The sequence below is a fragment of the Neopelma chrysocephalum genome, unplaced genomic scaffold (assembly GCF_003984885.1).
Source record: "Neopelma chrysocephalum unplaced genomic scaffold, ASM398488v2 Primary Assembly neopelma1_63, whole genome shotgun sequence".
Taxonomy (NCBI): Eukaryota; Metazoa; Chordata; class Aves; order Passeriformes; family Pipridae; genus Neopelma; species Neopelma chrysocephalum.
This window is the reverse complement of record NW_020897720.1, coordinates 7,467,775-7,487,359: the sequence shown is the minus strand read 5'-3', so window position 1 is coordinate 7,487,359 and position 19,585 is coordinate 7,467,775. Positions and strand designations below refer to the sequence as shown.

The following is a 19,585-nucleotide window of genomic DNA, read 5'->3' as shown; positions in this document are numbered from 1 at the left end:
GGGTGATTAACCTATCAAAAGCAGAACCCTAACATTAAATCGGGTGCAGATCTATGCAGAAAAAAATGAAGCATTCCCACTGTGAGCAGGCACAAAAGTGGAGCGACATGAGCAGCCCCAGCCCTGGCAAGGTCTCTGGGTAGGGGGGAGTAGAGGGTGGCCCCTAAGGCTCCCCTCTATCCCCTACCACTGCACAGAGGGGCATTGGAATGGGGGGTGATTGTGCTGCTCCCCTTCCTTTGTTGGAGTGTGGCTGTGTTGTCTGGCTTGGCTTTGCAACAGGAGTTATAAATAAAAATGTCTCTCCAAGAGTGCATGACTCACGATCCTCACCGCGAGGATAACCTCTCTGCTAGGAAACCTGATCTGAGGACCAAACTGCAGCGTGCAGGAATCAAAGACATTGCTTAATTAATGTATTTAATGCAAATGGAGAATGGACAAGCCCCTCACTCCACCTGGGCTGGGGTGGGCTGCAGGGGAAGGTCCCTCTGGACCCCTGTCCTGCGCCATCCCCGACCTCGAGCTGCCAACAGCCCAGCCCTTGACCTGCTCCAGGGCCTGGTGGTTTCCCTCGGGCAGCAGTGGGTGATGTGGCCTCAGGCAGCTCCAGCCTCAGCATTTCCTCCTGCCACCCTCTGAGGGGGCAGCTTGTGGGTGCTGGTGGGAGGCTGTGTCAGCCCTGTGCCCCAGGGCACAGCCATACCCGTGGTGCCTGGGCACAGCATCCTCCTGGGGTGGGAGCCTGGCCCCGTGGGGAGAGGGACACCCTGTGCCCCAGTGCCCCAGCCCAGGGGGACCTGGTTTATCCTGGGGGTAGGTGACGGCGGGGTGACAGCTGGCTGGGGGATTTGCTGAGGGCATTATTTAATGCTGTGGGTAAATGGAGGAACAGCAGCTAATTCTGGAGCCCATAATCCTCTTCCTCCCCCGGGGATGGGGAGCGTGCCAGTCACGCAGCCGCCGGCGGGCCCCGGGGACAGGCCCCCGGCAGCTCCCCAGGCGTGCTGCGGGCCACAGAGACTCCTGGACCATGGGTGATGTGCAGAAGGTAAGTGGGGTCCGGTGACATCCCACCTGCTCCAGGGTGGGTGAGCAGCATCAACTCTCAGTTGCAATGCTGGGCGGGTTAGCAGAGCAGGGCTCTCCCCTGAGCACATTCCCCCAGCACAGTCAGGAGCTGCCAGAGGTGCTGGGGCAGGGACAGCATACCTGGAGGGGGAGGAATTGAGGCTCTGTGGATCTGCCATGGGGCCACCCCAAGTCTGGACACCTTGGGAGCAGAGCTCAGGCCACAGATGCAGGGTACATAGCCAACAGGGCACCCAGTTCTCCCCCTTCAAAACAAGAGTGCTCTGCAGCCACCCGGCACCCCACAGGGCTCCCCCAGCATCTCCCTGTGCCCCTAGGGGCTGCTCTCCGTCATCCAGAAGCTGAAGGGTTCACCGGAGCAGGAGCTCCGCATCGTCCTGCTGGGGCTGGACAACGCGGGGAAGACGACACTGCTGAAGCGCCTGGCATCCGAGGAGGTCAGCACCATCACCCCCACTCAGGTAGGTGCTGCTGGGGGCCACGGCCAGTGCGGGGGGAGGAGGGAGTGCAGGTCCCAACTGTCCCTTGGGTCATGCTGGCGTTTGTGTCCCTGCTCAGGGTTTCAACATAAAGAGTGTCCACTCGCATGGTTTGAAGCTGAATGTCTGGGATATCGGGGGGCAGCGCTCCATCCGCCCATACTGGAAGAAGTATCTGGGCAGCACAGACCTGCTGGTGAGTGGGGCAGCCCCCCACAGCCCTGTGCATGGAGAGATGTGCCTTCTGTGTGGGGCCACCAGCAGTGGTGTGTGGGCCCCACAGAAGGGCTGTGCAGCCAGGCTAGAAGGAGCCCCTGACTGTCCCTTTTGTCCCCACGGCAGATTTATGTCATTGACAGTGCCGACCAGAAGCGTTTCGAGGAGACAGGGCAGGTATGAAGGATCCGATGGGGTTGGCTGTGGGGTCCTGGTGCTCGGAGATCTGTCTGGCACCAGCTCTTTGAGGGCTGGAGCTGGCAGAGAGGCTGCTTTCAACCGTAGGGCAGTGCTGCAGTGGGGGCCGTGCTGTGCCCAGAACTCTGTGGGAAGGGCTCAAGATCAGTCCCAGCAGGCAGAGGCACCCCCTCTATGGTAGATCCGTGCCCAGCAGCTCCCCCCCAAGCCTGGTGTGCTGCCCGAGGGGTACCTGGCACAAGGGTGACTCTGCCCCAGGTGGGAGTGACCCCTCAGGTGCCAGCCCTTGTCCCAACTCCCCAGCACCAGGTTAGGGAGTAGCAAATTCAGTTACAAACCCTGGGAATAAAGCTCTGAGAGGGGAAGGTGAGACTCTTGAGTGCCAGCCTTGGCTGTTCCGGCACCAGACGGCGTTGTGGGTGTGCCAGACAGCACGGGACTGGCAGCAGCCTCCTGCAGCTGCCCTTTACCCAGGCTCTCAGTGCTGGGAATACTTCAGCCCTCAGAGAACCCTGGGCCTATGGAGCTTCAGGGGGGCATGTCTTTCCTTTGGAATGTCAAGACCTCACAGCTACTTTATCTACAATAAGAGAGAGGGGATGAGGTGGTTTGGGAGCTGAGGTATCCAGCCCACCCTGGGCAGCTCCGGTGAGGGCAGCAGCCCTGGGAGAAGGCTCTCTCTTGGCAGGAGCTGGCAGAGCTCACGGAGGACGAGTCCCTCACGGGGGTCCCGCTGCTGGTGTTTGCCAACAAGCAGGACCTGGTGACCGCAGCCCCTGCAGATGAAATCGCAGAAGGGCTGAACCTCCACACTTACCGAGACCGGGAGTGGCAGATCCAGGCCTGCTCGGCCCTGTCTGGGGAAGGAGTGCAGGTAGAGATGGGGGCCTGCAGGCTCTGCAGAGGTGGGAGAGGACCCAAGGGCCTGCCGTGCTCTTGGGGCTGTGCTCACAATCTCTTTTCCCTCCAGGATGGGATGAACTGGATTTCCAGCCAGATCATGAACAGAAAGAAGTGAGAGCTGCGAAGTGCCAGACGGGACTGAGCTGCAGGTCCCTCCACCATGGCCAACCCCCTTGGTCCCTCGGCTCCCCCCAAGGCTCTGCTGGGCCCTGAGCCTCAGACTGCCATGCTCAGATGATTTTCCCACCTAGTCTTCCACTAACCAATTGGTTTCCCCTCTCCCTGCCTCCTGGGCTTCCACGGGCTCCTTGTACCCCTTGACCCTCCTGCAGCCCCTGTGCTGTTGGAGGAAGCACATGTCCCACTGCGTCAAGGGCTCGCACACCTCTAGCACGAGAACCTGCCCAGGATCTGGGGCAAGCACGAAGACAGCGAGGACGTGGCTGGGCAGTCACCAACGGAGGGCTCTCCTTGCCTGGTGCCAGCTCTGGCTGCAGCCACTCCCTCTGTGCCGCTGAGAGGCTGCTCTGCCAGAGCCCTTGGGACGCCCAAACCAGGGCTGCCGCCGTCTCGCTGCCCATCCAGAGGGATGGGAGATTCCGCCTCCTGACCACCACGGGGCGGAGGAATGGGGTGAGAACCTCTGCGATGGGGCGGGGGGTGGCCCTGCAGCCCTCAATAAAGCTGCTGTGACCTCCACTCTGCCTCGGCCAGTCCTTTGCCATGGCGCCGGGATAGCGCACCCCGCTGCCCAGCCAGTCCCGCGGGGTCATTGCCGGGAACGTCCCCGTTCCCGGGTCCCGTCGGGGCGGGTCACGTGTCCCGCGGGCGGCACGAGGCACGCACGTGAGCGCCCTGGAGAGGGCGGGAACTACATCTCCCGGCATGCCCCCAGAACCGCCGCGCACGCGCAGGGATGATGTTCGAACTCCTCCTCCCGCCTCCCGAAGCGCAGCGGGAGCCTCTCACTCCCTCTGGCCCCGCCTCCCTTCCCTACCATACGCGGGTAGCGGTGTCGCTCACCTCCAGAGGCGGGACCGCGGCAGTGTGTGGGTTTCTGATTGGCCATCGCGGTTGCGGGGCGGGGCCGGGGCGGGGCGCCGGAAGGCGGAAGCGGAGAATGGCGGCGGGTGCGGGCGGGCTGGTGGCGGTGGCCGCGCTGCTGTTGGCGTTGGTCGGGCCGCGCCCGGCGCCCGCCGAGCTCACGGACGGCAACAGCGAGCACCTGAAGCGGGAGCACTCGCTCATGAAGCCGTACCAGGGTGAGCGCGGGGCCGGGCGGACGCGCCGTGCGCCCCGAGAGCGACCGGGGCTGATCCGCGTTCTGTTCGCCCCTTTGCAGGCGCGGGCTCTGCCGCGATGCCGCTGTGGGACTTCCAGGGCAGCACCATGGTCACCAGCCAGTACGTCCGCCTGACGCCCGACGAGCGCAGTCGAGAGGGCTCCATCTGGAACCGCGTGGTGAGAGCCCGAGGGGAGACGGGCGGGGGTCCGTGGCGGCCCCGCTGCCTCTCCCGGGTCTCGCCCTGACGCCGCTGAGGTCTCTCCCACAGCCCTGCTTCCTCAAGGACTGGGAGCTTCACGTCCACTTCAAGATCCACGGAGCAGGCAAGAAGAACCTGCACGGGGACGGGCTGGCGCTGTGGTACACGCAGGATCGGCTGGTGCCAGGTCAGTGCGGGTCAGCAGCACACGTACCCTGTCCCGGAAGGCAGCTGGGCAGGGAGGGCCCCCGAGCTCCCTCTGTCTGGTGTGTCCTGTGTGGGAGCAGGTGCCCTCAGCCACCTGCCTGGCAGTGAACAGCTTGTACAGCTCAGAAGTCTGAGCATAAATCCTGGAGCCTTTTGTCTCCAATGTTCTGTCCTGTTTCAGGTCCTGTCTTTGGCAGCAAGGACAAGTTTCATGGACTGGCTATTTTCCTTGACACGTATCCCAACGATGAAGCGACGGAGGTGAGTGGTCCAGGGAGCCTGTGCAGTGCCCAGGAGGACGTTTCCTTCCTCCTCCGAGAGCTTCACACCCAGTCTAAGGAAAAGTCTTCCCTTACTTGAGCGTGGTCTGCTCTTCCTGTCGTAGGAGCTGGTAAAGGGAAGAGTTTGTACATGCATTTATGGAGATAAGAAGGTCCTTGCTCCTTCTTGTGCTGCTGTTGGCTACACAGCTGTTTTCCAGGCATTTCCTTCCACACATGAGAGTGGGCACAGGGCTGGTGTAAACCAAGCACCACCGTTAATATTCATCCTGAGTGTCATTTCCTGAGCTCTGTGCTTTGGTTGCTCATTCCATGATGTTTCTGGTCTTATTTTCTCTTTGCAACCTGTGTGTCTCTGAAAGAAACTCCTAGGCTGGCTCTTTGCTCCAGAATTCCCTGTGGTCACAGTACAGATCAGTTCCATGGGGGCTGGGGGTCCTTTTCTTCTGTCCTGCTCTGTGTTTTGTTGATCTCATGATGGCACAGTCAGAAAACAAAACTGTGCTTTGAGGTCTGTATCACCAAAAAATGTGATGCTTCAGTCATAAAGCACCTGGAAATGACCCATCTCCCTGTTGCCTTGATGCTCATGGGAGGTGAATTTCTATCTCCAATTGGCCTCTCCTGGTCTATAAAATCTACTGACAACAAAGCCCTGTGTGTGGTTTTGCTGCTTATGTGGGGTTTCTGCCTGTTCTGGGTCTTGTGCTCTGTTCTTACACTTCTTGTGTTCAGGGGAGGACTGGACATGGCACTCAGTGCTCTGCTCTGGTTGACAGGGTGGTGATGGGTCACAGGTGGGACCTCATGTTCTCAGAGGTCTTTTCCAACCAAAATGATTCTGTGATTTTTATCCAGCCACTCTGCAAGCTTGGGGCTGTCTCTGCCTTGGCCACGTGGTACAGGGTGGGCTTATTCACAGAATCACAGAATGGGGGTCATGATGTGAAGATCAGAAGTGGTGACTTGGCTTTAGGCAGACAAGCTCTGGCTCAGCTTAGAAGCAGCTTTGTGTGGAGAAGCAGCCTTGACTCCGTGGTCCTGTGCTGCATACTCGCTGTGCTCCCACCCTGCTCTCCCTGAGGGCGTGGTAGCCCTGGCAGTGCAGCCCCCCAGCAGCTGCTGTGTGTCCCCCCGCAGCGGGTGTTCCCCTACATCTCGGCCATGGTCAACAACGGGTCCCTGACGTACGACCAGAGCAAGGACGGGCGCTGGACGGAGCTGGCCGGGTGTTCCGCCGACCTGCGCAACCAGAACCACGACACCTTCCTGGCGATCCGGTACTCCCGGGGCCGGCTCACGGTGAGCACCTGTGGGGGGTCGTGCACATTCAGTGGGGTGGGGGTTGCTGGAGCAGTATGTGACCTGGAGGTGGTTTTCCAGGCTCAGCTGCCTGCCCCTCCAGCACCTCCAGCTCTGAAAGAGCTGCAGGATAGCAGTGAGCATTCCTGGTGTGACCCTGCCCTGGTCTTGCAGGTGATGACTGATGTGGAAGACAAGAATGAATGGAAGAACTGCATCGACATTGCAGGAGTGCAGCTGCCAACCGGATACTTCTTTGGTGCTTCTGCTGGCACTGGAGATCTGTCTGGTGAGAGGGGGCTTTGCTCAGGGGAGCATTTGGTGGTTGGAGCCTGGACTAGGTGATCCTGCCTTGGCAGAAATGTTGGACTAGATGGTCTCCAGTGGTCCTTTCCAATCCCAGCTATTCTATGATTCTGTGACTGTAACACTGTGGATGCACTGGATAGCTTCCATGGCTTCCTTTCCCTGAATTGTTCACTGGGCTCTTGCAACCATCTTTAGCAGGAACCTGTGGCCGGGGGAAGGGGGTACTTGAGAACCAAGGAACATCTTGGGATTGCAGTTTGATACCTGGGAATGAGGTTGGCTTGAGAGGGAAGGAGACTGGACCTGGCAGAGCAGGGTCCAAGGGGTGCTCTGAGTGCCTGGACATCTCAGAGTTTCTGACAGCATTTGCTGGCTGTTCCACAGACAATCACGACATTATCTCGATGAAGCTGTTCCAGCTCATGGTGGAGCACCCTGTAGAAGATGAGACCGTTGACTGGACCAAGATCGAGCCAAGGGTCAGCCTCCTTAAGTCCCCCAAAGGTGAGTCCATGGGCTTCAAAGACCTTCCATGGGGGATTGGAATGTTGGGGCTGTGACACCCTGTGAGACTCTGTGGGAGCCAAGCTTGGGACTGTCTCTGTTCTTGCTCTTACAGACAACGTGGATGACCCGACGGGAAATTTCCGTAGCGGGCCCCTGACGGGCTGGAAGGTGTTCCTGCTCCTGCTCTGTGCACTGCTGGGCATCATCATCTGCGCCGTGGTGGGAGCCGTGGTCTTCCAGAAGCGCCAGGAGCGGAACAAGCGTTTCTACTAAAGGAACACCTGTGCCCAAACCCATCTTTTCTATGGGGAGCTGTAAAAACTGTGGTTTCTAAATGCTGTTTCTGAGAAATACCAGAAGTATTTTCTTACCTGTCTGTAAGTTTGGCTGTAACCCCCGCCCGGCCCTTGGCCTCCAGCAGATCGGACCAAGGGGGGGGTGATGCCCTCTGGACCTCCAGAGCTGTGGTGTGGGAGCCTAGAGGTTGCTCCCCAGTTTTTTCCAGTGCTCCCCTGCCAGCTGGGACCTGCTGTGCTGCCTGGGGCAGGTGTGAACATGAGGTGAGGGGCTGTGGAGAGGGGGCTGTGAGTGGGGCATTAAAGGACTGATACCACCTGCGGCTCTGGCTCTGTCTGAGGGGGGAGAAGGGGGGCTCTACATGGAGAGAGGATGGGATGGGAAACGCCGGTGGGGGGGCTGAAAGAGCTGGGAGTGAAGGGGGTGCTTTTCCCGGCAGGAGGGGGTCCCAGCTGCGTGGGGAGGCAATTTTGGGAGGGTCCCGAAGGAACTGGGCGGGGGGAGTCTGTGTTCTCTGGAATCTTCGGGGGGCACGCCATGTGCCCGGGGGATATTCCCGGAGGAAGGAGCCCCATTGGTGGCGGGCGGTGCAGGAGGAGGGGGGCACGTCTTCGGCGGTCGGTCCCGCCCCCGTCCCGCCCCGCCGGCGGAAGGGAAGCGTGTCCGTGTTTCCGGGAGGTCGGGGGGGAGCGGCGGGCGCCGCCAGCGTGTCCGCGGGGCGGCGGGGCCGGGCGGGCGCCATGGGCCCGGCCCGCCGCAGGGACGCGCTCCGGCTGCGCGGCGGCGGGTGAGCCCGGCGGGGCACGGGGGGACGGGGGTGACACCAGGGGGTCCGGCGGGGCGGGGTCAGGGGGGATCTGGGGATGGGAGTCCCGCCGCCCGCTGACCCCGCGCCGTTCCCCAGGTCCCCGCCGCTCCTGGGGCTCTTCCCCGGCCGACTCTCCGCCTTCCCGCTGTTCCTCCTGGCGCTGCTCCTGGGCTTCGCTTCGCTGCTCTGGCTCCAGCTCAGCTGCTCGGGCGAGGGGCCGGTGCCCGGCGGGCAGGACCGGGGGACTCCCCGCCAGCCCTGCCCGCCCCCCGCCCCGCTCCAGCCCGCCCGGGACGAGCCGTCGTGGGGCCCACACCGGCTGGCGCTGCTGGTGCCCTTCCGAGAGCGCTTCGAGGAGCTGCTGGCCTTCGTGCCCTACATGCACCGCTTCCTCAACAAGAAGAAGATCCGTCACCACATCTTCATCCTCAACCAAGTGGATCATTTCAGGTAGCGTCTCTCCCTGTGCTTAGGGACGAGGGCCCCTTCCCGAAGCTCTGTCCCTGCCATGAGCTCTGGGAGGGTCTTTTGGAGAAGCAGAGTGCCAGGCCAGTGGGACATGGTGGGCAGAGTGTGATGCTCTGCTCGAAGTTGCTCATTCTAGAGCTCAGAGAGAGATGAAGGTGTTTAGCTTCTCTTTTCCTTAGCAAGAATCACAGAACCCTCTAACCCCCGGGTATTTCAGCTTTCTCCCCCCATGTCACAGGTCTGCAGCAGCAAACATCTGGGGACTCTGAAATTCAAAGAAAGACCATGGGGTGTTTGGAAACACTATTGCTTGTCCCCAGCTCGCTCTGCATGGAGAAGCAGGGGTGCAGTTTCAGGACAAGGAGTGTTGTGTTTGTCCCTGTTTGGGGACTGGTTGGACATTGAGCATTGAGGAGTGTGACAGAGGGATGTGAAGGGACAGTGGCTGTTGTGTGTGGCACTGAGACCCCCCGGTCCCGTGGCAGGTTTAACAGGGCATCCCTGATCAACGTGGGCTTCCTGGAGAGCGGCAACGACACCGACTACATTGCGATGCATGATGTGGATCTCCTGCCCCTGAACGAGCACCTGGACTACAGCTTCCCAGAGACAGGGCCCTTCCACGTGGCATCCCCAGAGCTGCACCCGCTCTACCACTACACAACCTACGTGGGCGGCATCCTGCTGCTCACCAAGCAGCACTACGAGTTGGTGAGCACATGGGTGGGTTGTTCTGGATGCTTTGGGGCGGGGGCTACAACATTATCACGGTGAAGAGAGTTTTGTGCTACATGCTTGGGAAGCAGGGAAAGGAGTCAAAATGGTTTGGGACAGAGCCTGTGGTCTGACCTGGTGGTGGGGGCAGGAGAGGGGAGGCTGCGCTGGTGTTCAGGGCTTGTGCTGCTGGTGTCTGCTCCTCTGAGGCCATGGAGCTGTGCTGGACCTTGGCCGGTGCTGTTCTTGTTCCAGTGCAATGGCATGTCCAACCGCTTCTGGGGCTGGGGACGAGAGGACGACGAGTTTTATCGACGTATCAAAAGAGCTGGTCTCCAGGTAAGGGGTCTCTGTGCCCTCCTGGGTTGGAATTGCCCTTTTTATTGTCTCTTTGCCTGGTCCCTGCTGTGGCTGCCTGGGTTGGAGCCTGAGGAAGGCAGCCCTGCACTCCCTCCTCCAGCAGCAGGTGCAGGAGTTTTCCAGTGGCTCTACAGAAACTTTGCTCTTCTCCCAGGTTCGTCGTCCTTCTGGAATCACAACTGGATATGAGACATTCCAGCACCTGCACGACCCAGCCTGGAGGAAGAGAGACCAGAAGCGCATTGCTGCACAGAAGCAGGTGAGAGCTGTGGTCAAGGGGAACCATGGGAGGCTTGGGTTGTGATCACCGCATGCTCTGAGCCCTCATTGCTCATGTCCTCTCCTGCCAGCTCTCTGCTCCCTCCTCAGGCACTGGGTATTTCCCACTTCCAATGTGGGCTGAACAGTCTTTCTCTTCCCCAGGAGCAGTTTAAGGTGGATCGTGAGGGAGGTTTGAACAACGTGAGGTACCGAATCGAATCACGGACAGATCTGAGCGTGGCAGGAGCCCCTTGCACCGTCCTTAATATCTTGCTGGACTGTGACACAAATGAGACCCCCTGGTGCACGTTTGGCTGAGCCCGTCCCCGTGTGTCAGTCGTGTGCACTGTGCTGGTGCCAAGACTCTGGGGCTGCCGTGGAGCTGCTTGGAGCAGGCAAGATTTTGGCAGCGGATGAGCGTGGCAGTGCTGGTGAGACACAGAGGAACAGACGAGGCTGAGAACTGGGTTTTGCTGGGACCAACACAAGAGGCTGAGAGTGGGACTCGGTGGTGTTGCTGCTGGCGCTAGTGCTGCCTCCCATGGCAGGCACAGGAGGTGGTTTTCCTGTGCTGGACGTGCCTGAGCTGCCACTCAGCTCAGAGGACAATAAAGACCTGTCAGGGCAGTTGTGAGTTGTGAATGCCCTGGGTTGTGCTGTACCACTCCATTTTCCTACTCTCTTTACCTTCCTGGCTTCACTGGCTTCGCCCTGGGGGTGCTCTGGTTCGTAGGCTGAGCCGGTCTGAAATGGGCTCTGAGATGGTGCCTGTTCCAGCTGCCAGGTACCCCCAGGGCTGGGCTGTGGTCACTCCACTGCAGGAAGTGGTTGTGGTTAAGCTGTGCCCTGAGCCCCAGGATCCACAGCCCTGCTGGATGTCAGCAGTTGTAGGCCAGGATCTCTCTTTGGAGTAAGGAGGAGAGTTCTGGCTTGAGCTGCTCCTCTCCCTGTCTGCCCTCTGTGGCATATGCTGCCTCAGCCTGTCTGGAGGGGGTTGGAGAACTTGATGTCTCCCCAGAAGTGCTGAGGGGAACTGGGATCTGCTCTAGCCCTGCATTCCCTGTCCTGGGAAGGACTGGCTGCCAGGCTCACTGCAGTGCTGGTGGAACTGGGGGAATGGTGTGGGTGAAGTGTGGGAATTGAGACAGTCACCCCTAACTCACCTGAGCTGAGAGTTACAAGAGCTGCTGTGGGCAAGGGAGGGGCTGGGGTGTTCCTGTTGAAGGTGGGAACAGGGCGGTTTGGGTTGATAAGAGAAAGGCAAGTCTAGGGGGGGACCAGGCTGCAGCTCCCACCTGCTCACTCCAGCCACCTGGCACTGTCTCACTGCCAGGGCAGTTTCTCCCATGTCATGGCAGGACAAGGACCTGGGTGGGGAAGTTGGAAAGGTCCCAGTGGGTGAGAAGGGATGCTGGGGGCTGCCGGTTGTTAAGGTTTAGTAGAAATCAGCCACACCAGCAGCTTCTTCTGGGAAGTGGGATGTGTAGAGCTGGGCAGAAGGGGCCCTCAGGAGAGCTTGAGACCCAGGTGGGAGCAGTGGCTGTGGAACAGCGCCTGGTCCATGCCTGCTCATGCTGGGAGTGAACCGGCACTGTGACCTCTGTGATGCTGCCACTCACCCTCATCTGCTGAGGGTGGCAAATGCCTGATGACTCTCAAGGGAGACCCCTGCCAACACTGGGCTCCTCTCCTCCATCACCAGCCTGTCCTGGCCATGGCCTTGGGCTGCTGTGTGGATGGAGCTGTGCCACTCCAGAGTGGAGGGTGCTCAGGCTGGCTCACAGATGGTGCCATGTGTAGGCCTGCACCAAGCTGACTCTGGGGTTTTGGCACATGTTTTGGGTACTTGCCTCCTCAAGCTGGGTAAACTCCATTGAACAGCCAGTACCCCTCTGTTCAGCCCCGTCACCAGCACTGGCACCAGGCCCTCCACATTTCCTGGTCCCTTCTGTCCTCGTCCCCTGCTTGGCGCTTCCCAGAGTGGTCTCTTTGCATTCCTAGACAGAAGCTGTTGCCATCCTGGGAAGATGAGCAGCTCTGGGGAGGAGTGCTGGGATGAGGGAGGCAGAAGCATCAGAGCCAAGTGAGGGGGTCGTGTACCATGTAGGAATGGGGTATCTGGAGAGATCTGGTGCCATCTGCTCTCTGTGCTGCTCTGGAGCTGGGAGAGGAGTCTGGAGCCCTCAGATGGAGTGTGAGGGGGGCTGTCTCCAAGGCAGGGGTCGTGGTGGCTGTGCAGGATGGTGAGGATCAGGCTGTGCTGCTTTGCGTCATGGAAGGGGCAGGCCCAGCCTTGAGGTGGGGGGATGTGCTGCCCAAGAGTTCCCATTGGCCTCTCCAGCCCAGTGGCCCCAAAGCAGCACTGATACCTGGCACGAAGATTGCTGGTTGGCTGGGACACCCAGTGCACGCCTCTAGAGGTGTTCCCAGGACCACTCATGTCCCTCGCTGTGGGCAGCCAGAGGGAGATGTCAGCCTAGCAGCCCCACTCCTGTCTTTCCATGGTGCGGGTTTTGGGATTGGCCACCTGTATTCCAGCCACTTCCTGGTGCCTGAACCACAGCCAGGGCTGGCAGAGGCAGATCAAAGTATTTCTCTACACCGTTCAAAATAGATGACACAATTTTGGGCAGGTTTCATGGAGACGTAGCTGTGCAGAAACAGAGCATATGTGCACCTCACACTTCGCTCAGCGCTACAGGCTCCTCTCCCGCTGCCTGGCAGCTATTTCTCAGCTCTGCTCGCAGCCCCCTCACCCTCCAGTTGCTTTTGTGGAAGAGGCGCCATGCCGGAGACCTGGGTTCCTTTTATAGCCCTGAATGTGACTCGGAGGTCGCTCAGCTCCGCTCCCCCCACGCACTTCGATATCAGCAATAGCCCAGTGGGAAGGGATGAAGTTTTTCTCCATTGCCTTCCTGCAGATGGATAACACTCTGCCTGCTGTCCCAGGAGTCCTGCAGAGCTGAGCAAGAGGCCTCCCAGCGTTCTCAGGCTCTCAGCAACCCTGAGGAGAGATCAAAATGCTCAGGGGCAGAGAGGGTCCCTGGAGTCCCAGCCCTGCCCCTCTGCGACCCCCCTTCTGGGGTCCCAATTGCTGCCAGTGAGGCTGTGTGGGGGCTGCTGCAGGCATGGCAATCAAAGGCTTTTATTGCTGGGTTGTTCTAAACCGGATGATTCTGGAGCTGTTTGCTGGTAAAAAACATGAAATTGCTTTAGTATCATGGTGGGGAGGATTGGGGGGTAAAGTGGGCAGAGTGGGGACTGGGGAAAAACTGATGGGAGGCAGGAGCATTTCTGCCCAGAGAAGGGGGCATGAAGTGTCCCAGGCAGTGTGGGAACTGCTATCCTAGGGAGACGAGCTCGGGGCACGGTGGAGCAGGAAACGGGGCAGACGGGAAGGAGGGGTGCGGCTGTGACCAGCACCCGTTGCAGTCAGCCCGGCATCACTGGAACCTGCCCGGTCCAAGCCCCGTGGGATGATGGCTGTTCCTGCGGGCTGCCGGTGGGGCCCCGTTCATGGCTGGACTCCAGACAGAGAGCTGGGGCATTGCAGACACATTCCTGGTGCCAGCAGGGTGGGAAATGGCAATGCTGGGAAGGGCCCTCCTATTCAGAGGCCACATGTGCTGCCGCTCCGGCGTGCGGTGGGGAACAGGGGGCCGGAGGGAGCGGAGCGTGCCTTGGCAGCGCACCGAGGACACTGCCAGCATGTGAGCCCGGCGAGCAGGGACCGGGCACGGGTGCGTGTGTGTGTGGGAGAGCACTGGCAGCACAGCTTGAGGACTCGGGTGTGCGGGGGGAGTATGGGGGGGGGCTGGCAGCGAGCGGGGCCCCGGAACGCGAGAGTGCCGGGTGCGTGCATCCCCCAGGCTGGGGACGGTGCGGGTGCGATCCCTCCCCGGGGACAGACGGGCACCCCGCCGTGGGGACGGAGCAGGGCTGCTGCAGGTGTCCTGCTCCACGAGGAGGCCGGGATGCCGGTGACCAGGTCCAGCCCGTGGCGGGATCCCCGCTCCCTGCGGCTGCCACGCTGCAGTGAGCGGCAAGTGACAAAACCGGCTCCGGGCCAGGCCGTGGCAGCGCTGATTCACAGGGATGGAGCGTGTCGCGTCTCGCTGGCGCCAGGCCAGGCGCTGGGGCAGGTGGGGGTACACACCATGTCCCCTGGGGCTTTGTGGGGCTCCTGCCCACCCGTGGGTGCTGGGGGGGGGCACGGGGTCGTCCTGCAAGAGGAGGGTGCAGGGACTGTCCCACGGTGCTGAGGCCCCTCTCCACTCCACAGGTACGAAGCAAAATATTTCTCTCCACCCTCGCCGGGCGACACTCGGGCACACCAGCCCCGCGCTACGGTGAGGGCCACCGGGGGCCGACTGGGCGCCGCTGCTGAGCCCGGAGCTGTAGCTCGAGGGGGTTTGCGGGGGTCTCCCCGCGCTTTCGTGGGGGGGGAGGTTTGCGCAAGGAGCTCTCGGCGCCGCACGCAGCCAGCCCGCCCTGCCCCGCCCCGCTGGTGGGCACGGCCGGGCCGCCCCCCTCCTTCCTCCTCCTCCTCTTTCCTCCTCCTCCTCCTCCTCCTTCCCGCCCCTCCCGTCCCACCGCCCCCGCGCCGCGATTTGCCGGTGCCGGCCCCGCCCGCCGCCCCGCGCGGCCGCGGCCGAGGGGCGCGTTCAAACGCGGCGAGGGAAGGAGCGCGGAGCGGAGCCGTGCGGGACCGCAGCGCCGCCGGCATGGTGAGTGCGGGGCCGGGGGGCTCCCGGGGCGCCCCATCTCCCTTCCCCGGTGCGCTCTGGCGTGCGGGGCTTTGTCCCGGGCTCGGCCCTGGGGACCGACCGCCCCCTCCGCATTGCCCGTGCCGGAAATTCCGGCGGGGCTGCGGGAGGCGCAGGGGGGGCTGTGCGGGAACCCGCGCTCGCCTCTCCGCAGCACCCCCTGCGCCTCCGCGCAGCCCCGCCGTGCCCTCCCGCGTGGGGTGGGAAGGGGAGAGGATTTGTGGCCGTATCTTGCCCGGGCACGGCCAGGGTTGGGAACAGATCCCGAAGGAGCCAGGCTGGCCGGACCGGTGTTTTGCCGCCTGGAGGGTGATCCCCTCCCTGCCGCAGGCAGGACACCTTCGGGCTCCCCCGGCGTTTCCCAAAGCTCCCACAACCTGACCTACTTCCTCGGCCGCCTGTGCCGGGAGGAGCCGCTGCGGGGCTCGGCCGAGCTGCTCCCCAATGCCGGGGGCTGCATGAGCATCCACTCCCCTGCCGCACCACCATGGGAACATCCGTGTCCCCCATCCCCGTGCACGCCCCGTGGCACCGCAGGCATGCCAGATCCTTTCGGAGGGTCCGTCCCTGGTGCCCTTCGTGGGGTGCCGATGCCCGGAGCAGGTGCTGGGCTCGCAGAGGGAGGTGACAGCGCAGGCCGGGAGCTGTCAGACAGGTTTGTGCGTGGCAGCAATTAAAAGCGGGGTGTTTGTTTACGCGGCGCGTGGTGCTGAGAACCAGGGCAGCTTCCTGGGTGTAACCCGGCCCTGGAGCCCTCGGCAAGGCTGGAAGCCATGCTGGGGGTTCTGCCTCGCCCCTGCCACGCTTGCAGTGTCCCCTGCGCTGGTATGAGGCCATTGTCCCTCTCCCTAGTGCTGGGGAGCCAGAACCAAGGCCGAAGGCATCCTCTCATCCTTCCTCCCCCGGCCACCTGCGCAGGAAGCTGCATTGTCCCGTCAGCATCCTGCCCCTTCCCACCGCCCTCGCGCCATGTCCGGCCACGGGGTCCCCAGCACGCACACAGCAGCTGGGCTGTGGCTGCCTCATCCCTGCCTGGTACTGGGGTGGAAACGCCTGTGGATGGAGCGGGCCCGTGTGCAGCTCACCCTGTGAGGTGCAGGAGCCCATGCCGTGCGGGAAGTGTCCCCGTGGTGCTTGAGAGGTGCCTGTCACCTGCACACCCTGGGGAGGGCAAGCTGATGGGCATCCCCAGGGGCGTTCTGGGGAGTTCTCCAGAGGGTGTCCGGACCCAGAGGTCCTGGCAGGGCGGGTGGGTGCTGCGGGGCTGGGGCTGGCGCCAGGCCCGGGCAGGTGCTGCCGGCTCCCGAACTCGCCCGCCTGGCTGGGCGGCAGGTGCCTGTTCTGGTGGCAGCCCCGGCCGCGGGCGGGAGGTGGGGCTGGGTGTGGGAGGGAAGCGCTGCACCGTTGGGGGGGGCAGCAGCAGGGAGCCCCTGCCTCGGTGTGTGCTGTGCCCTGGCACCCCTTTGCTTGGCTCCCCCAGGGAGCTGCATAGGAGATGGCAGGTCTGTCCCAGTGCCAGGAGCCCAGGTGGGTCCTTGGGGCTGGGCAGGAAGGGGGGTGCTGGGGGTTTTGCGGTCCTGATTGCCCGGCGTTACTGACTCTGTCTCTCCCCCAGCAGTGCTGGTACTGGGCTTTTCTCTAATTCTCCATGGCAGCAGCACAGGGTCCTGTGACCTGTGAGCCCGACACCCGTGTCCTTGGCACCTACCTCTCCTCAGAGCCTGCCGGTGTCGTTGGCAGCATGGGCAGCGTGGGCAGCCTAGTGGAGAAGCAGGATCTGTCCCCTCTGGAGCTGCGGGCCCCACTGGGGGGCTCACGGGGGCTTCGGCAGCCCGACGGCTTGTTGCGGAAGGGGCCAAACCAGCGGGAGCTCTTTGGGTACCTGCACGGGGCCAAGAAGGAGATGCGGTCGGAGCGGAAGCACCAGACTTCGGGCGCCTGCTACAAGAGGGACTACGAGAGTGACCGTGAGAACCGATCCCCTGAGCGCTGCTCCCGGGAGCATCACCGTGGGGCTGACTTCTCCAAGAGCTCCCTACCAGAGCGGGGCCGCTTTGACAAGGTGAGGCTGTGGGCACCGTGCAGGATTCTGGAATAAGTCCTGGTCTATGAGAGGATGGGGTGGAGCAGAACAGTCCATGCCCCCCTGAATGGGATGTGGGGATTTGAACCCCCTGGCTGTGGGGGCTGTTGGGCTTATGCTGACTCTGCTCTTGTTTTTCAGTGCCGTATCAGGCCCTCGGCCTTCAAGGCAGTGGCTGGGAAGGGGCTGGTCTCCATGCAGGGCCTGTCCTCATCCAAGGGGCAGAAGTTGTCCAAGAGCAATGGGAGCCTGCACACGCTGCTGTCGCAGAGCAGCACAGCAGCCCCACAGCACGGCCCGCTCCGCACCCACCTGCTCCACGCCATCAGCCTGGATGAGGCCTCTGACTCCAGCCACAACTCCATCCAGAGCTTCCCATCGTACGGCTCCCGCCTCAAACCTGCCCAGAGCCAGTTCAGCGCCTCCATGGGCCACATCAACCACATCGGGGGCTCCTTGGACAGGGTGTCCCGGAGCCCCAGGGACCCGCTGGCCCCTGAGAAGGTGCCCCTGTCCTGCAAAAGCATGGCCACACTGAGCCGGCTGCAGAGCCCCGGCGAGCCCCCGCCACCCTATGAGTTCTCCTACTCGCTGGAGGACGCGGTGAAGCAGCTGGAGGATCGGCTGCAGGAGACAGGAGGGGAGCTGCGACAGCTCAAGAGGAGTCTCAGCGAGACTGAAGACCCCTTCACGCAGGTGAGCCGTGGGGCTGGGGTGAGGCTGGGGCAGTGCTGGGTGCCCTGGGCAGGGCTGTGGGACAGTGATGTCTGGGTGGAAGGAGCTGCTGTGGTGGGTGATAGGCTGGGAATGCCCAAGCGTAGGAGGACCCAACGTCATGGGACCTTCTGGGGTCCCTCCCTGGGGCTTTGGACTCTGACCACTGTCCACCTGTGCTGGCAGGTGTTTGAGGACAAGCAGCGGCTGTGGCTGGACGAGCTGGAGGACCTGAAGCAGATGTACATGGCCCGGCTGCAGCAGGTGATGCAGCAGGCGCAGCGTGGGCAGCGGGCGCTGCAGCTGCAGCTCTACAAGGCACAGCAAGAGAAGAAGCGGCTGCAGGAGGAGCTGAGCCTGCAGCAGTGCCAGTGCGAGGAGCCCAAGCTCCGGCAGCCCCAGGGAGAGCGTGGCAGCCCCAAGCTGGAGGAGACCAAGTGGGAGGTGAGTCCCCTTCTTTCCCTCACTGTTGCCACCCTCCTGGCTGTGGAGCCAGGATGAGCACAACGGTTCCCTGCTCCAGTGTCACTCGTGGCCACAGGATGGGGGGGATTACCCAGGTGTGATGTTCATGGTCTCCCAGGAGGACAATCTGGGGTGCTGCCACCCCTGGGGTCCTGATTCCCCCAGCCTTTCCTCACCGCTTGCCTGTGCCCTACAGGTGTGCCAAAAGGCAGCAGAGATCTCCCTGCTGAAACAGCAGCTCCGGGACACCCAGGAGGAGATGGCTCAGAAGCTGGGTGAGATCTTCAGCCTGAAGACGCAGCTGCGGGAGGCCAAGGCGGAGGTCCAGGCCAGGGACTCCCAACTGGCACAGCTGGCAGACTCCTTCCAGAGTCCCCCAGAGCCCAGCACCTCGATGCCTCTGGGTGATGACCCCATGCCATCGTGCCAGGACTTCCCTGGCTGCGAAACTGATGACTCCAAGTGCCGGGGCCTCCACAGCGACACGGCGGAGCCCCTGGAGCGGCAGGTGGAGTGGCTGTGGGCAGAGCTGCTGCGGGAGCGGCGTCAGGGCCAGCTGCAGGCTGTGAACTTTGAGCTGGAGAGGAAAACCTGGCAGGAGGAGAAGGAGAAGGTGCTGCGGTACCAGCGGGAGCTCCAGGCCAGCTACATGGAGATGTACCACCGGAGCCAGGCGCTGGAGCGGGAGCTGCGACAGCTGCGGTCGGAGCCCAGGGATGTCGGGACCGACTCGCCCTGGATTGAGCGGGTGGAGTCCTCGAAGATCTGAGGGATGGGATGCCAGTGGGACTGTGAAGGGGGAACATCTCTTGCTGCTGCAGCGGGACGATCTCAGGGTGTGCACAAGGACTGGCCGCTCAGCACTGCCCTGGGCCGAAGGACTGATTGCAACAGGGGAGCTTTTCCTTCTTGCAGCGCTTCAGGCCTTTCTGGTGGGGGTCTCTGGAGAGCAGGGGGGCCATCTGTGCCAGGGTGGGGGTCTTGCATGTGCCCCGTGCTCTGACTCCAGGAGCATTTGCCCTGTGATTCCTTCTGCCACGTGGGCAGAAACCAAGCACCCTGTGAAACATTCCCTGTCCCTCCTGCTCTGCTGCCCCTGTTCCTGCAACCCAGTAACTTAATGTCTTGTGAGGAGGGGCTTGAGCCCTGTCACCACCCCACTGCTTTGCTGTGGAGGTTCCACCTGCTGCTCGCAGTGGCCACCTTGTCAGCAAGGCCACGGAGCTGCTGGTGCCACTGGGAAGGCAGAGGAGGAAACCCTGATGAGTGCTGGTACTGCTGGGATGGGGCAGCTGTGCCAACACCTCTACTGGGGCTTCCCATGTCCCCAGTGTGGGGCTGCTCTGCAATGGAGGTGGTTGATCCAGCTTCCCTCGGGCTGAGAGGGGCAAGTGCCTTGTGCAAGGAGGGATGGGAACTGGTGCCCTGCTGCACTGGGAGGAACTGGGGAGGGGAATAGGACATGTAGGCAGGGATGTGTCTGAGCTGGGGAAGAGGCTGGGGTCTCCCCTCCCAGGGTGGGTGAGGGAGAGCTGGGGGAGCCAAAGGCGCTGGGAGGAAGAAGCCCTGCTCTGTGTCTGTAACAGCAGAGCCCCACACCCCGTTCCTGCAATAAACCTGTATTTCTCTCTCCCGGCTTCTGCTTCCCTTGGGGTCGGGGGGGATTCTGGC

At 62.2% G+C, this 19,585-nt stretch overlaps 4 protein-coding genes across 6 annotated transcripts; all 4 read left to right on the top strand.

Annotated features, from left to right (window-relative positions):
• Positions 1-904: 904 nt before the first annotated feature.
• LOC113967331 (ADP-ribosylation factor-like protein 3) lies at positions 905-3,276 on the top strand. The gene is made up of 6 exons (XM_027682848.1): positions 905-1,051; positions 1,410-1,553; positions 1,651-1,767; positions 1,914-1,964; positions 2,674-2,859; positions 2,956-3,276. Exons 1-6 carry the CDS (start codon positions 1,034-1,036, stop codon positions 3,001-3,003), a joined length of 564 nt encoding a protein of 187 aa, XP_027538649.1. The 5' UTR covers positions 905-1,033; the 3' UTR covers positions 3,004-3,276.
• Positions 3,277-3,611: 335 nt separating this feature from the next.
• LMAN2 (lectin, mannose binding 2) lies at positions 3,612-7,591 on the top strand. Its single transcript, XM_027682860.1, is given in 9 exon segments — positions 3,612-3,824; positions 3,826-4,150; positions 4,231-4,349; positions 4,442-4,559; positions 4,761-4,840; positions 6,001-6,162; positions 6,337-6,451; positions 6,856-6,975; positions 7,091-7,591. Coding segments are annotated over 9 exon segments (1,413 nt in total). The 3' UTR covers positions 7,252-7,591.
• Positions 7,592-7,964: 373 nt separating this feature from the next.
• Positions 7,965-10,547, top strand: B4GALT7 (beta-1,4-galactosyltransferase 7). The gene is made up of 6 exons (XM_027682892.1): positions 7,965-8,062; positions 8,180-8,533; positions 9,037-9,262; positions 9,521-9,604; positions 9,780-9,884; positions 10,049-10,547. Exons 1-6 carry the CDS (start codon positions 8,016-8,018, stop codon positions 10,202-10,204), a joined length of 972 nt encoding a protein of 323 aa, XP_027538693.1. The 5' UTR covers positions 7,965-8,015; the 3' UTR covers positions 10,205-10,547.
• A 3,977-nt stretch (positions 10,548-14,524) lies between these two features.
• N4BP3 (NEDD4 binding protein 3) lies at positions 14,525-19,544 on the top strand. 3 transcript variants are annotated; one of them, XM_027682500.1, is made up of 5 exons: positions 14,525-14,613; positions 16,271-16,714; positions 16,877-17,431; positions 17,636-17,893; positions 18,111-19,544. In XM_027682500.1, exons 2-5 carry the CDS (start codon positions 16,301-16,303, stop codon positions 18,681-18,683), a joined length of 1,800 nt encoding a protein of 599 aa, XP_027538301.1. In that variant the 5' UTR covers positions 14,525-14,613; positions 16,271-16,300; the 3' UTR covers positions 18,684-19,544. The 3 variants fall into 3 exon arrangements, with proteins under 3 accessions (XP_027538301.1, XP_027538303.1, XP_027538302.1); XM_027682502.1 differs by having other exon boundaries at positions 14,595-14,613; positions 16,268-16,714; XM_027682501.1 differs by lacking the exon at positions 14,525-14,613 and having other exon boundaries at positions 16,113-16,714.
• The last annotated feature ends 41 nt before the right edge of the window (positions 19,545-19,585 follow it).